The sequence below is a fragment of the Haplochromis burtoni genome, unplaced genomic scaffold (assembly GCF_018398535.1).
Source record: "Haplochromis burtoni strain Fernald_Lab_line unplaced genomic scaffold, NCSU_Asbu1 Contig_526, whole genome shotgun sequence".
NCBI lineage: Eukaryota > Metazoa > Chordata > Actinopteri > Cichliformes > Cichlidae > Haplochromis > Haplochromis burtoni.
In genome coordinates, this window is record NW_024582887.1 from 101,626 (window position 1) to 117,869 (window position 16,244).

Sequence of the window (16,244 nt, forward strand, 5' to 3'; positions counted from 1 at the left end):
TGGCAAGTGTCTTGACTTTGTGTTATAACGCCCAAGCCCGCTAAGCTCCGCATCCACGGGACGGTAATCGTTCCATCAGCGCGTGAACGTGTTTGGTATTGGATTTGTCTTCGTAGCGTGATCACGCCAAACCTACCGGTTTTACCCCCATTATTTTTAATTCTTCAACTACATATCCCATTGCATCTGCGCTCACACGCATTTTACGCACAAGAGACAGAGTGGGTCGGGTCTGTGTTTACTTCCGGACTCCGATTTAGACCTCGTTCAGAAAGCAGCAGCTCCAGTGAAGGTTCAGGCTGGCAGCGCAGTGGCCATACAAGGCTTCATGACAGAGGTTACCGGTCTGACCAGCGACATCCCCGTGGGCAAGTCTAACGCGGCGCTACTGAACACTGGACACACCGCGACGCAAGACAGACTCGAACTGCCGCTCTCCTCGCCTTCGTGCTCAAAGTCACTCAATGCTTCAGTCCCGCTACCAGCTAACAGACTGATCCGACTGTGTTCCTGCCGCTTCATGATCCGAGCTAACTGGGGGATCAAAACAAGAACAATCGCTTGAAGTTCAAGCGGCGTTTGCGTTTGACCGGCCGGGATCCATCGACTGGGAGAGACGCGGGCCCCGTGGGGAAAGAGCAACAGGACTCGGGGGGCCAGTCAGCTAGTGTAGCGAGGGTGGTGGCTGGATAAACTAGGGGGTTGCCTCCAGCTCCTGGTGGATTTATCCCCTGCCAGCTAACATTAGCTAAGCTAGCCACAAACAGCACCATGGATTGGTTAATGGGGTGAGTACAGACAGCTAACTTGCATAGCTATAGCATCCTCTCTTATATGACAGGTCAGCTGCGCAGTCTTTTTGATGCTGCCTGCAAATTCACTTCTCTGCAGCTGATACCACTGGAGTCGGCGTTATGCAGGTGCACTGTCGTGTTCAACAGTGTTAAATTCTCGCTTTAATCTGTGTAAACGGTTGGCGTGTTGCTTAGCTTAGCTTCGCTCCGACGAGGCTAGCAAAGCTGGCAACGGTTAACCGGCCTCATGATAGCGTTACCCAGGGCCAGGTGGTATTTTTCGGCATCTCTTCGGGCCGCAGATTACTAGCCAAGGATGGCAGCTCCCGGAGTAGGTCGTGATAATATTGCTATACATGGCAGTTTACTGGACGGTGACCTCATCGCTGAGGTGATGGACTTTAGGTTAGCGGCTTGTCAGCGCTGCTAACGCGGCTATGAGCGGTTTCCCTTATTTCCCAGCGCAAGGTGCGCTGGTCGCTTTGACGGAGGGGAACCGCTGCTAGCAGTCGTGCTAACTTATCTAATGTGCAACCTTTGAGGCACAGCAGAGGTTCTGGTGTCAGAGAGAAAGCTCACCGCTGGAGAATGTGTGTGCACCGTGCACATCTTGAAGCACAGCGTGTATGTTTTTGTCAGCGAAGTGAAGCGCGCAGGGATTTCTAGGGCTTTTGTGTAGTTTTCTGCCTTGATGTAGCGGTTGACACCTGACAGAGGTTGGTGATGCTGTGTAAGCTGCGTTATTTTTAGCTCGAGGCTGCACAAGTCATGAGTTTTGAGTGAAAGCTCATGATAGGGACTGCATTTATCAGCCTCGGTGACGATACCTGCTATACAACCAAAGTTCAAAGCCACGATCGGTGTGCTCGGGCTTAACATTTGAAATCAGTGGAAGCGACGGAGTAACTTTCCAAACCCTGACAGCCCAGAGCATTGTTGTAGACTTCGGATTTGCTATGCAAACTCTTAAGACACTGGATTGTCTGGTCTCGTTTGTCTCCAATCAAAGTAGGGCGTCAGAGACGTTGCACTCCAAGGTGCGTTTGCAAGTTGAAATCCAAACCTGAAATGTGAAATAAAAACTCGAGGTGTCATCATATACACAAATGGCTCGGACTTAAACATTGATCAGGTTATTGCTTTTGCTTACAGTTTATCATTGTTGGCTTGCTGCAGCACTTTAAAAGCACATCAGGGATGAGGAAGGGTGGAGGCCCGTTCTTAGGGGAGTTTCTACATGTCTGCTCAGTTTTTTCTGGTAGATAACAATGCTGTAAGTCTGTTCCCTGAGCTCGATGTAGGCTTACTCTTAGCTCTGTAAAGACAGTTAACTTGTTGTCCAAGACAGTCTGCTCATAAGTCATAATCTCAGGCTTTATCAATTGTGCCCACGCACGCTTTCCAGTAACTTAAAAAAACAACAAAGAAAACCGGGTTGCTTGTTAGACATCACGCAGTATTGGTAAATAACACATTTGCTCCTGAGTGGCCTGTTTGATATTTTATGCAGGTTTTCCATGCATGGTCTGCTTTGCATAAAGAGCATTTGACTGCTTTGGTAGACACAGGTTTCTTGTAGTCATTGTTTAACCTGTGTTTTTCCCCTCCCTATGACACTGGTTTTCCTGGTTTCACTAACTGGTTCTTGCAGTAACTTGTCTTAAATAACATCAGCTCTCTGTTATAATGCTTTTTTTATAGGTCCTTAATTTCTCTTCCCTTTTTTCCCCCAAAGCCATGAAATAATCATTTTTTGCCCAGACGGTGCTTTCAGACCTGAACTATTTTGCACAGCGATCTGATGTAGCTTTGTTTTAGAAGAAATGAGGAAAGTAAAGGCCTACATATAAAAGAAAAGACCTCTGCCTGTCTGTGGATGTTACTGAATGTATTTGGTAGTAGTCCGTGTTCTCCAGCTGAGAAAAGTTGTAGTTGGTTCTATTTAATACATTTTTGTGTATAAAAACAAAACAACAACAACAAAGCAGATTGGCTTTGTGATAGAAGGTCATGCCTAATATCCAGTGATGGCATTTGGTCATGTTGAGAGTATGTGTTTATCTGCATGTTAAAGGAGCTCTTTGGATAGAGTGCAAATATGCAGTTAAGTTGAGCGTTTGTGATCTAAATGCATTGGAGGCCAGCAGGAACGTGTCCAGTGTGCGTCATCAACAGTATGGAGTCCATGAATGAGTTAACCAAGCGTGTAATCACTCTGAATACAAACCTGGGGTGAAGGACACCCCTGCCAAGACCAATGGAAGAAGGAATTGAGAGTGTGAGCATAAGGATGATGGAAGAAGGAGATCTAGTGAAAAAGAGTGGCTGATTTGGAGAGAGGAGGAAAAAACAGGATGATCAAAAGAGATAAAGGAATAAGCGATACCTCTTTTTTTTTTTTTCGTTAATTAACCAGATAATGGGGAGGGTGGAAGGTGATAAGGTTGCTTTTGATAAAATGGTTGATTGTGGGACAGTTAAAAGAAATTATAAGGTGGGGGAAGGGAGAGTGTAGTTCATAGGAAAGATGAAGCTCTGCAGGGAATCAAGTGGAGACAGATGAGAAGCCTGTGAGTGGTTGTAATGGTGAATAAAGGAGGAGATCTAGAGACAACAACATATTATGATGGGAGACATACTCACAAGAACCAACCACTGGTTTTAGCTGAGGCTACCACCTCTTGGTATGGTGATACATACACGTACCACTTTTTAGCCTAAATCTGTTTGTTAACTAGCTGCACTCTATCTGTGTACTGTGATATTTTAGACGGAGCGCATTATTTCAGAGCTGAATGACCTCATCTGTCCCTATTCAGAGTCAGACAGGATGTTAAATCACTGGAGAGATGTGCGACGCCTAAATGTGTCTTTTCCTGCTGGGTGAAATGGGTAGGCTTTGACAGATGTTTAATCCCCTTGCTTTTGAGTGATGGGTTGGTAATGCTGAACGAAGAGCGAGCGAATGGAAAGTACAGCGTCTAAGTGGAGCACTGCTTCAGGCTGCCCGATCTGAGCAAGAGTCAGACTTGTACACTTAAAAAGGCACCGTATCACCTTTGGCTAGGTATATGGGTAGTGTATCAATATCCAGCACTATGGGAGTAATGCAAGTCATATGATAGGTTCTGGCTTTTTGTGTCTTTTTATTTTATAGATCTCAAATTTCGTCAGGTTCATATAAAAGTATTTGAACGAGAAAATTGATTATATAAAGTAATGTCTTTCTGCTATTTAGTGTATAACGTGCGATGCAGTATAAATATAACAGCACTAAGGCAGGATTCACACAGATGCTTTGCTGGCACAGTCATCATAGCAACAATAACCAATGATCACAAGGCATGGCAGCCAAGCTTCAGTCCGACTTTTCCTAAATTTTGATACCGCACCGCACCCACCTCGCACTCTAAGGATATTTTTATGACGCAGTCTGGAGGATTTGAATAAATGCGACTTGATTGGCTGACGCCTTTGCTGGCATTACAAAGTCAAACTTGTCTAAACTTCAAACATGAGCAAAACAACAGATCAGCACTCGTGAGAAGCACTGAAGGCTGAATCTGTGTGAATGCTGCCTAACTAACAGCCAAAATGACCATAAAGTCAAACTGACGTCTAAAACGGTTTCGGCAAAGTCTGAACAAGCTTCCTGTACAGTTCCTGATTTCTATTATTACTTCACCCTCTGTGATGTTTTTAGCCACATTTCTTGTAGGAAGATGTTAAGCTCTAACACGATTAAGCTATTTACCTTCCTATCATCAGAATAAGGTGTTATAGTGCTTCTTGTGGCATTGTACTGAAAAATGTCAAACTTCAGGTGTGACTTGAGTCAGATTGAAATGGTTTAGTTACTATCTTTTTAAAACTGTTTAAAATATAAAAAGAGAGTGACACTGTCAGATGATGGTAGATCGAGAAGGGGAATTCACATGAACTACTTATAGGTTGGACGTTGGCAGCAGTGGTAAACGTCTGTCTATTTGTAAAGCTCGCTTGCCACTGTGGCTCATTTCTAAAATAAGAGGTGTCTTTCTGTGTCTCTTAGTGGGTTTTTCTTTTTTTGTTGTTTTTTTTTTGGGGGGGGGTGATAATGCAATTTCTTAATAATTTTTTCACCTATGGCCTGAATGCACAGTTTCTCATGAGTCCATGCTGCTTTTTAGGTTTAAAAGTAGTGAGTGGGGGGGTTGAAGAGGTGGGCACATGTGTCAGTTTCTAAGCCTAATCATTTTAGTGGCCGGGAATACGTTTCTGTTGCAGTGTTGGATTATATTAATAGAGTAGCAGTAATTTGGATGACTGTATATCCAGGAGGGACTTAAAAAAAAATAAATAAAAAATATTTATTTTAATTTTATTTTCCTGTATATTGTGTTTGTGTATATATAGGTATGAAACTTTAGTTTTCTTTATCAAATATTAGTTTCTTGGGCGGGGGGATGGTTTGCATAAAACTATTGTAGCTAAATCGGCTGCAAGATTTCATCAGTTTAAATGAAGTCATGTCTTAATTTGAGCGTCAGTTACAATATAACGGAAGTTCAAACATGTAGAATAAACCAGTCGCCATGTGTTAGTCCTTATACAGCAGACTCCTATGTTTTAAAACGTTTCTAGTTTGTCTGCAAATACACCGTTGAGAACAAAAAAAAGTGTGTGTATTTTAGAAAACATGCAACATGTTCAGTGTTAAATCTCTTAACTCTGTGTGCGTATCACCTGACCTGTTCATGTGGTCACGAACCGACGCTTACAAAACCTTGTGGTAGAATATCTTGGTACGGTGTCAGTACTTTCATTCTTAGCCTGCATGTTTGACTAATATCCCTTTTTACGCTTTCCACTTGCTCTGTGTGTATCTTCCCAATGGGGATTTTGTGCACTTCAACCCTGTCCTCAAGTAACCTCACCGCCTTATTTCCATCTCTGCCGCGGTGCAGGCATACACATGTAAAAACACATGCGCACGTTCTCAGCCCAGGTGGCTGCTTCCGCTGCTTGCACCACAGATGCAGTTCTGATAATAGACTGCGACAGATGAGCAGACATCATCTTAATGCAGTCACCTGCTTTTAAGGGTGGAAACTAACAACCCTGTCACTGAGTTCCTAGTATTGAGTCTTTGCTGTCTAGTGTCAGGTTTTGAATCATGTGTGCTGTTCCTTTTGTACACCGTTTGCTTACTAGGTCTAACCTGAGAGCGGTAAGCGTCAGTTCCCAGAAGTTCTTAATGTCTGTCTGTGAAGCTGTTTACTGTGCGATACATAAATCAAACAAGAGCTTCTGTTGGCTCTCTGCAGACAGCATGTAAGAGCCTTGCTCTATTAAGAATCAATGTAACGTGTCTGGCACTGAAGTTGCTTTACTACTGCACACCCACGGCAACCCAAGCCAAGGTTTTTAAGACCACGTAACGTAGCTAAATCTGCTTTAGTGTTTAACACATTACGCCCGTGTTTGTTGTAAATCCTGTATCCTGACACGTAGTTTCTCCACAGCTCCTAACATGGAACACAAATGACACCATGGTTAATGTCAGTTGAAAACCAACATCCTGTGACTGTATGTTTATGGTTTAATAAGAAATGTTTCTGAGTTTCTGGTAATTTGGTCAGTTTAGAACTAATCTGTCCTAGAGCTTGCACAGGAGATCTGAATGTCCCGGTCTTTAGGAGTCTAACTTTCCAAGTGTTTATGTGTAAAAGCAAAAAAAAATAACTGAAAACACAAATGTTAAAATGCCAGTAACAGTCATGTGAAAAATAGTTTTCACACAAATCTGGAAAAAGCCAAGTACTCTCTTACTGCCTTCCCGAACTAAGAGGTACTGCTAATCAAATTCTCTCAGTGAATGTGACCATCTTTTACCCCAAGGTCAGACCAAGCGATGTTCAGAGAAAAATCTCAAGTGGCATACCTGTGAGACTTGACAGGCCTCAGTTACCAGGTTAAATGTTAAATTATAAGGACTGAACTAGTATAGCTTTTATTTTAGAAGGGTGGCCTCTCTCTAAAAAGAGCATCCTGCCAAGTCATGCATATGCAAGCTGGACCTGAACCACAACCACAAGATTCAGGAACAGTGTCTTTTGGACAGATTAGAACAAAGTGGAGATGTCTGGCCATAATGCTCATATTAGGCAAAAACTAAACTCAACATATCAGCACAAATGCCTCAAAGCAACTGTCAAGCATGGTGGTGGAGAGGTGATGGTATGGGCTTGTTTTGCAAGACTGAGTTCCTCTATATACCGAACTATAAAGTCCACCAGCTAAAGCTAGGTCATGAAATACGATGAGGACCCCAAGCACAGCTGCAGATCTACTGTAGAATGGCTGAAACGAAAAGAATAAAGGCATTGCAATGATTGAAAAGTTATTGGAGCTTCAGTGAGCAATATGAGAGAGTTAATAACGACATACAAAAAAGTGATTGCTTCAAGATATCGCTATTAAAGGTGATTAAACAAGCTGCTTACTCAGGGTGGGAACTTTGTTTCCCAAGCACCAGATTGCCTGTGAATTGCATCAGATTATTATATCAATTTTTATTATTAATCAGTACTAATTTCTAGTTTTCCAATAATTGTTTTAAGCGCCTCACATTAATTCTGCGCTGCTTTAGTGACGCGAGGGCCCATTCCCGGGGTTCAACGTCAGGCTTGAGGTTATTCTACCATGATGTGCCTCAGTTTCTGAGGTTTGTTTACTCCCCACAAAGGACACTGTAGTCACTTTCAACCCTTTAACACACTCTGTCTTCTACTCCCTCCCTCCCCCCTTACTCGCGCCTGCTCTCTGGACACTGACATGCAGAGACGTTTTCGTGCTTGACTGCTGCCTGAGCTGGACTGTTCAACCACATAGAGCAACGCAGCCTTGGTAATGTTTTTGAGAAATGTTTTAAACTAATAAAAGCTAGTGGAGGGGTAGGAGGAACGCCTAGATGCTGAGTAATGTTGTACAAGCGCTATCATGCTTTTTTTTTTTGCCTTTTTTTTTGTGGGCTTGCCTCGTGTGGGGAAAGAGAAAGGAAAACAGTGTAAGGGCAAAGCAGAGCTGGAGGGGCAGAGTCAAAACAAACAAGTCCTCATCTTGCCTCTGATATCGGCTCCCTTCTTCAAGGCTGTACTATTATTTTGCGACAGCGGTGCCAGGTCCCTCCTATTCCTCAGACACACCATCAGAGCTGAGCTATTATAGTTCAGAGTTGTCAATGACATCAAGTTTCACAGAAAGCTGACACCTAGAGCATGCAGGATTAACAGTGGTCGTAGAGATGCAGGTGTTCTGCACTTATAAGATGATCATTTTCACATTGGTTAAAATTGTGGGCGATCATTTTTGAGAACCATCCTAAACCAGTTGGTGTCCAACTAAATCTTAAATGAGGTTTCTGTATCTTAGTGTTCCAGGATATCAGTGTGCATCATTCAGGGTGATATAAAGGCACTATTGAAAGTGAATGAATGAATCTGATACCAGGATGACTCTGCAGTTTGCCTTTCACTGAATATGCATAATTGGATGAAGTGGATAATGAAGAATCCAAATGCATGCATGGTTGTATTAAGCACTTTCACGAGCACTTGAGATGGAAACTCTTGCTAAGTGTGGTAGGCTTTGTTTTTCTTCTCCCCTTTTTGCCAATATATTTGAGTGAAGATGAGCTTTCAAAAGCCTCAGGGCAGTGCATGCTCTGAGTGCACTGCAACTAAATACTGCGATAGATTGAGAGGCTGCAAATGAAACCCAGCTCTGAGTACCTGGAGCTGGATGCGCATGTGAAGCTTCTCCACCCACTCACATGGGTTCTGACCTGTTCAAAAGCTTGAACAGACTGTTTCACAGTGTCAACTACACTGGTAACATTTAACCAGCATATTACACTGGTTTAAGAGGCCATATGTTTCGATGTGTTTACAGTCTGTAAAATGAATTTGTTGCTGCTTTGAATGTGGAGATGTTCTCAGCTGGGCTGCACTGTTCAGCTTCTGGCATGGTTGTGTGTGTGTTTGTGTGTGTGTGTGTGCGTGTGTGTGTGTGTGTTTTGCCTCTGTTTCACTTGGCAGGGGAGTGGCACCACGCTGCGACTGTGTTTACTCTTTCATAACGCTCTGGGCAGCTCTGCCCAGCACACACCACTGGCGCTGCCAACAAATGGAGAGAGGGAGACGAGGAAAAACACTGGCAGCAGGCAGGAACCGTCATAGCTGATCAGCTGCTCTCTCACTCTCACCCCTTCCACCTCTTGGTATTGGTCACATCAGGACACTTTCCTCTCACATGCTTAATTACAGAGCTGACTTCAGTATGCAGATCCCAAACTTGACTCGCTCTTCTTGTAGCTGAACTGCCTGCCACAGGCCTCGGAGCAGCTACTGTTCTGTCAGAGAGCATCGCAGTCATGGGCCGCTGTTGGCTACAACTGTCTTAAGATCATCTAAGATAAGTTGAACATCCTGCAGCAGATTTTTAGTAGTTGTTGTTGTTGTTGCTATCCACCCACACTGAATGCCGCAAAGAACAGTTCTGCTGCAAGTTTGGCTATAAGATGCATTTAATGACATCTTTCTTATTTAAGAAGATATATTATTTGTCTCTATATGTTTCTTTTCTGTTTATTGGGTTAAATATAATTCTGTTTTTCTAAATTAGAATGTCAGAGATTAATCATATGACCGTTTTGTTCATAAACTAATTAAAGTGCCACAATTTCAATAGGCACGCACATTTTCTGTGTGAGCGTACAAGTCTCATTACACTACTGAGTCACAGAGAAGTTCTGAATCTATTAATAAGCCTCAGAGAACTTGAGCTACTGATACATGTCCACTTGTTCAATGCCATAAACTATATATACGAGATGGATGTAGCCCCACTGCAATGTCACCTAGTGACTTGTGAATCTTTGAGATGAGTGTTTTGGCCATGACTGCCTTGTCTTTTTGAAAGCGGGCGCCTCTAACGAGGGTTATATCTGTCTGAGAAACCAAAGGCTGTTGTATACTCATAGAATAGTATGCTTTAGAGCGGTCTGTCTTGTAGCATTCCCTGGTTTATTGGTATTTTTGATTGCAGTGGGGACCAGAATTGGCTTTGTTTTATTCTGTAAGACTTGAATCTACCAACTAAAGCCATAAAGTCACGAGTAAAGTGTTTCCTGAGGTCATGGCCAAACTGAGGAATGTAGTCTTGCAGAATGCTCTGTTAGATATGGCACAGGAAACCTGACATACATAGTTATCATCTGAAACAAAACCAGCTGAGTCTTTCCAGAAGTTGAATAGCTAAATAAGAAACCAAAAAGATTAACAATATAATTTCCAAGATCTGGCTAATAAGAGTTGAGATGTGCTACCTTATATGAATTAAATACACCAGAGGAAAAGGAAGACAGAGGACAGAGGTAGATGATAAGGAGGAGAACAGCATGAGACTTTTTTTTTTTGGTAAAGTGAGGGAAGGAGGAATGCGATAGAGACGCCTAGGCAATAGGTTGAGATATTCAGATAAATGGGAAGCAGCAACGTGGGGCAGGGAGGTAGATTAGAAACAGCAGAGCTCTTAAATAGAGGACGAAGAAGGAGATTTAACAGCAGGGGCCAGGCTGCAAATGACAGAAGGAGAAATGCAGTTTGGAACTCTGTGCAGGTCAGAAATGGGGAGAAATGCACCAGAAGGACTGAGGAGTCCAAATGCATAGTATTTCTCCTGTGGATCCTTAACCTCCTGCTTTGATTCCCCAAAACTGTGAAGACCAAGATTTGAGTGTTTCTGCAGCAGAACTCTAGAGTCTCATTCAGCTAATCAGGTTTCATTTGTCTTGGAGGAGGAAGGCTTTAATTCTGGCTGATTTTTATTTATTTTTTATGTGGTCGGCACCCTCGGGCGAGGTTTCAGCTGAGCAGTTAGCTGCTAAATCTGTACAGAGCCGGTGGGCTACTGGCGTTGATGTAAGCTAGCTAGGTTTGTCCTTGGTGGCTGAAGCTAGACCGCTAGGCTGGTTTGAACTATAATTGGATTAGAGATCTCCGTGTTGCATCAGGCAGGGTAAGCCGAGTAAACACACACTCACTCGTGCGCTCTCTCTCTCTCCCTCTTTCTCCAAAGCACACATGCCCGCCTCAGGGAATCATCTCAAGGCTGTACTCCTCTGCTGCCACATGTTTTTTTTCTCCAACACTTTCGTCTTTCCTCAGCATCCCACTATTTGTTTTTTATCCCCCTTTAATCAGTGGCCCGTCCACTCCCACTGGCTGTAAAGGTGAATGTGGATGTGTGTTCTTGTGTATGTGCACATTGGTGCCTGGCACAGGAAGGATGTGGATGTTTCCAGTGCCATGGATACCAACCTTAAGTGGGATTACATGGGTTACAGTGAGCTTGTGGTGGGAAAATAAATCACAAAAACAGAAAGGAAAGTCATGTGTTGATACTAATGTGAGATCTCATAGGAACATGGCAGATGTGAATATAAAGCTGCCCTAAATGGAGAAGGAAGTGAGAAAGCTAATCTTAACTTTTCTTGTTTTTTTTTCCCTTTGTCTTTATAAAAAACCAAAAAAAACTTCCTGTTTGGTAGTTTGGACAGGAAATAAAAGATGATGTCATGTGCCTCTCAACCAAATGGTGTGCAAAGGCTTAATTTGTAATTGGTGTCTTGGACTTTTCCAAGAACTGATTTCTTTAAACTCAGTTAGATGTTAACTGGAAACAGTTTGGCGCCTTGTTCCATTTGTCTGTCCCGCTTGGTGGCTCGCCCAGATCATAAAAGTGTCACATTTGAATAAACGAGTAAAGGAAATGTAACTTATCAGTAAACACTGGACAATTTTTCAACAGTTCAAGTACCAGGAAATGAAATGATACAATTGTCTAGATGAAAAATGGACTTTACTGCATGTGACCTGTAATAGAAACTGTGACTACAAAGATTTGTTTTAATTTATTTTTTCAGGTTAGTTGGCAAAGTTTTAGTTGCTGGCATCAGTGAAGAAACAAAACTTCAGCAGGGACCTTTTAGTCAGAGCTTTTTGCTCTTTTTATATGTGTGCATGTCTGTGCATTAACATTCATACAGCACACATTGAAGCAGTTGGGGTGAGAAATTAACAGTGGAGAGACAGTGTGTAAGATTAGAGGGAGACTGTGACAGGCCAACACCAGCAGCCATATATTTGCTATGTGTAACTGACAGCTTTGATCTGCCCATATGGCCTGTACATATCTTTAACTTGTGAGTCAGAAATCAAATGTCACACTGACAGAGATGGATGGAGGGGAGAAGACTCATGCTCTGATGTGGGATGACACAGGGTAGTACATGCAAAACATCCACCCACAACCAGTATCATCCTTCCCCACCTATCAGTATGGAAAATATCAGTAGCAGCAGTTTAGATTTCCAGATTTCATTAAACTGGTTTATAATGTGTATCTCCACAGGATTCCCTTCTTTTTCCTGTAGGACAATCGACATGCCTGCATCTACAAACCTAATTGTGTTGTGGACAGGGTGCCAAACATGAGTGTGTGAGGCTGTGAACTTGTTAGCTTGAATCTAAAAAAGGATGTGGAGGAGGAGGGAGATGTTTTTGAGGGAAGAGTTTGACTTGGAATGAAGGCAAAGGGAGATAACGGAGAGGGAGCTGGTGTTCGGGGTCGTCCAATTTCCGCTGCAGGGTTGGGGTCACTCTGTGGAAGCTGCTGACACGGCCTCCCAGGAGCAGGGCTGAAAGGCTCAAAGCTGGACAAAATACAAGAAACACAAGGCACACAACAAAGTATTTGACCCTTGAGGCGGTGTTTAGTGTAAACACGGATAAGTCTGATCATCTGAGTGTTTGCAGAGAACCACACTGGGGAACGTGCTCTGTCCATGCTCTTCGCACACACACAACATTGCACTTCATTATAACATAGTCATGCCCGCGGTCTTGCATACCGTGTCACAACACTAATCTTCATCTTCTCTAGTGTTTGTTAACGGTTGACCTGTTAAACATGACCTTTCTTAAAGCCTTTCTAATCCCAGGTGGTCTCTGAGCTGGGTGATAAATGACAACACTGAGCCAACAGCTTGTTAGCACAGGGAGCTAAGTTACAAGTTTGCTGTGCAGAAGACTGGCTGTGAATACAGGGTATTATGAGACACAGGGGGTTGAGGAGCAGCTCACTTTGCCACAGTTTAATCCAGGAAGCCATGCAGAGGAAGGAAAGGCTCCGACTTCATCTGTCGACACCAGATTTAACATTTTAAAACTTCCAATATGGGAGGCTACAACGTAACCTTTTTCCCTGCCTATAAAAAGTTATTTTTAATTGCATAGTTTGATTAAATGCAAATTTTACAAACTTCCAAAAATATTTTGCCACAGATGTGAAACTCTTAAAATACTATTCCCTAATATGTGACAAAGGTCTAGACAAGAAAATATTGAACAAAAGGCTTAAAGTTCAAAATAAGTAAAGCAGAAAAACAGGATATGTGAGTCTGTTCTTTCTTCTTCTTGCTTCTGGTCTCATCCGTCATCCACACTTTCTGATTTTCTGGTTGCTGTCTAACCCCTACTTCCATCAGTAACTGCCTCGCACTAGGAGTCGAGGTGGACTGAGTCATATATCAGGGGGAGTGTGCGGAGCAGAGCAGGCTACGAGAGATTAGAGGTGAGAGGAGTGTGCTGCTGATTTATTACCATCCGTTAGCTGGTTAAAAGAGGCTAAGTGAGCCAGTCAGCTCAGGGAGGTGAGATGGAAGAGATTAGCCTACATAAAGAGTGATGGAGGGAGATCTGTGACGCGAGCCAGTGACTCCCGAACTCCTCTCTCTTGTATACTCTTTATTCTCCCTCATTCCTTCTGCGCTACTCTTTATCTTCTTCAGCCACACTTCCTCCCCATGAGTATGCCATGTCTTTGTAAAGCACCAATACCAGTAGCTGCCTGTTTGAGAAGTGATTAATGACGTTCTCTGCATTTTTAAATCATTATGCAACTAGTGACAGTGACAGTGCTGCTTTTCTTGCATGCAGGCTTGGTCACATATAAATCAATGGTATATCTATCACATGTTAAAACTTCTTGTGTTTAAAATGCTGGTAAAATACGTTTGACGCAGCAGTGGGGGAGGTGGTAAATGGCTTGCACCATGGAAAATTTACACCACATGTTATTTACAAAACCAGACATTTATTAATAAATTAACTAATTAGCACTAGGAAGCAGTGGGGGGCAAAGTAAATCAGAGTGCTATTGAGTTCGTTATTGAAATTGAATAGTAATGAAACGACACATTCTGACAGGAGGTTGAAGGAACTAAATGCATCATTTCTGCATTATGCCTTTTTTAGGCTATTTTTTTCTGTCCTTCAGTTACAGATATTGAGAAGTACTGACAAAAACAACCCGTTGTGATAGCACTGTATAATGAATTATTTTGTACCCAGCTGTAATAGAAATATGAGGTAATAAAGGATTTGAAGATAATAGTTCTTAAACATGTCACTGATTTTGGACATTCCATTTTAGGGCCTCAGTATTAGCAATTTGGCTATCTTTGTTATTTCTTTGAAGCCACAAGTTACCATATTTGGCAAGTTGCAATCATAAGCTGCAGAAACGCGAGGAGTGGGGGATACAGCCTTAAAACTCTGCTTTAGCAGCTTGTAACCACATCACTGGCTTCCATCCACCATTTGCTCTTCCTGTCATACGGAGCGCAACTAACGAGCACCCCAGCGATGCTAGATTGAGTCACAGTTAGTGTTAACACTTGTGTGCTGTTGAAGTAGCTTGCTTTTTTCCAGGTATAGAATCATTATTCAAGGCTGACCTGCTGCTGCTCACTCTTAGACGTGTCTGGGCTTGTGTCATTGTTGTGCTCGCTTGGGAATGTAAAAACATGGCATCGCTATATCATTGGTATCACGAGGTGGAACCTTTGTTTTATTTTTATTTTTTCATCATGTAAAGGCACAGGCGTAATGGACACAAATTGTTTGCTTCCATGGCGCAGGCTGTAAGGGTTTATTTGCTTCAGGGAGCGAGAAAAATGCTAAAAATTAAAGTATTTTGACCTCTGAGGTCTAAACTAACACAAAATGATTGCTCCTGTTCATCAGCAGCGCATTCAATGCACACTGAGAGCTTCCCGACTACTTAAAAAGCTGGGATTTGACAGAAGCAGCAGATAGAAATAGAAAAGCGCTATCTATGGCTCTGGAAGAGGCTATATGCGTCGCAGCACTTGTGTGCTGGACATCCGCTCTGTAAGCTGTTTCTCGTCTTAACCTTGGTGTCAGTGTGTCAGGTTGAACATTTGTTTTTTGTGTGGGGAATAAAAGAGTAAGACGCATTCCCCACATCCGTTTCTTCTTGTAGATGAAGTGTAGGTCAGGGGTTTGGTGCGCTCTGGTGAGTTCGTGTGTCGCTCAGGGCCATGTACTGTATGCACAGATGGGACATTTCTCACAACCGCTGGGGATTTCACCTCACCGAGTAACCTTGATGACGTGGAAGCCACTGCACTGACTAAACTAGACCATGCTTCAGAAGGAAATGTTAGTGCTGACTGAATGAAATTAAATCTGCAGTCTTGATTTTGATAAGGTTCTGGGCCTTTATGTTGCAACTTCCCTGTGTTGTTTTCTTTCTTTTTTTGGTCCCTTTGCTTCTCCTTTTTCATGTTGTATTTGGCCTCATTGTAGTTATCCACACTGCCTGCATGTGTGCTTGTTTGATTCAGGGTGTGTGTCCTCACGTACACCTCAATCTTTGCCTGTGTTTGCACATGACCTGTGCGTGTGTGTGTTCCTCCATTATCTCCTCCACTGCCCCGCTCTCTCTTCCTCCTCATTGTTCTGCCTCTCTGCCTGTGCTGGGAGTCTGGAACAGGAGCTTGCAGGAAATCTCGTCACTTGTTGTGCAAAAGGGAAAGCAAACAGCGAGATGCACAAACACAGGAAGAGCTGCTTCCCTCACGTGGGCCCCGGCTGGGCATCTGTCGCTCCTTTGCGTTTATCATAACGCAGAAACGTGAGCGGCGTCTCTAACCGCACGTGCCTTTCTTTCTGTCTCCTCGTCTTAGTCAACTCGTCACTGTCACTGTCAGTTCCGTCTGTGCAGCTGCATTTCATGCCCGAGTGCTAAAAAAAAAGAAAGACCAGAAAATAATACATACAATTCATGAACGTGACGATTATCACAAGTGGAATTTGTGTCTTTAAACAACATCTTTGCACTAGCTGCCCGAGAAACTTTAATAACCGACATAAATTCTTCATTGTGGCTCTTCTGTGTTGCTCGGAGCAGATGACCTTGCTTTATTACTTTGTCTAGCCTTACATTACGGCGAACCCTTCACTGGTGCTGGTTTATTGGAGTTATCTATCAGAATATAATTTCTGAATGGTAAATGGCCTGTATTTGTATAGCGCTTTACAC

General features: G+C 42.9%; 1 protein-coding gene across 1 annotated transcript in view; it reads left to right on the forward strand.

Annotated features, from left to right (window-relative positions):
* The first annotated feature begins 211 nt into the window (after positions 1–211).
* Positions 212–16,244, forward strand: part of mob2a (MOB kinase activator 2a) — a 54,610-nt gene continuing 38,577 nt past the window's right edge. The window contains exon 1 of the mRNA XM_005947393.3: positions 212–788. Within this exon, the coding sequence (XP_005947455.1) occupies positions 772–788 (17 nt within the window). The 5' untranslated portion in view covers positions 212–771. The remainder of the gene's footprint in view (positions 789–16,244) is intronic.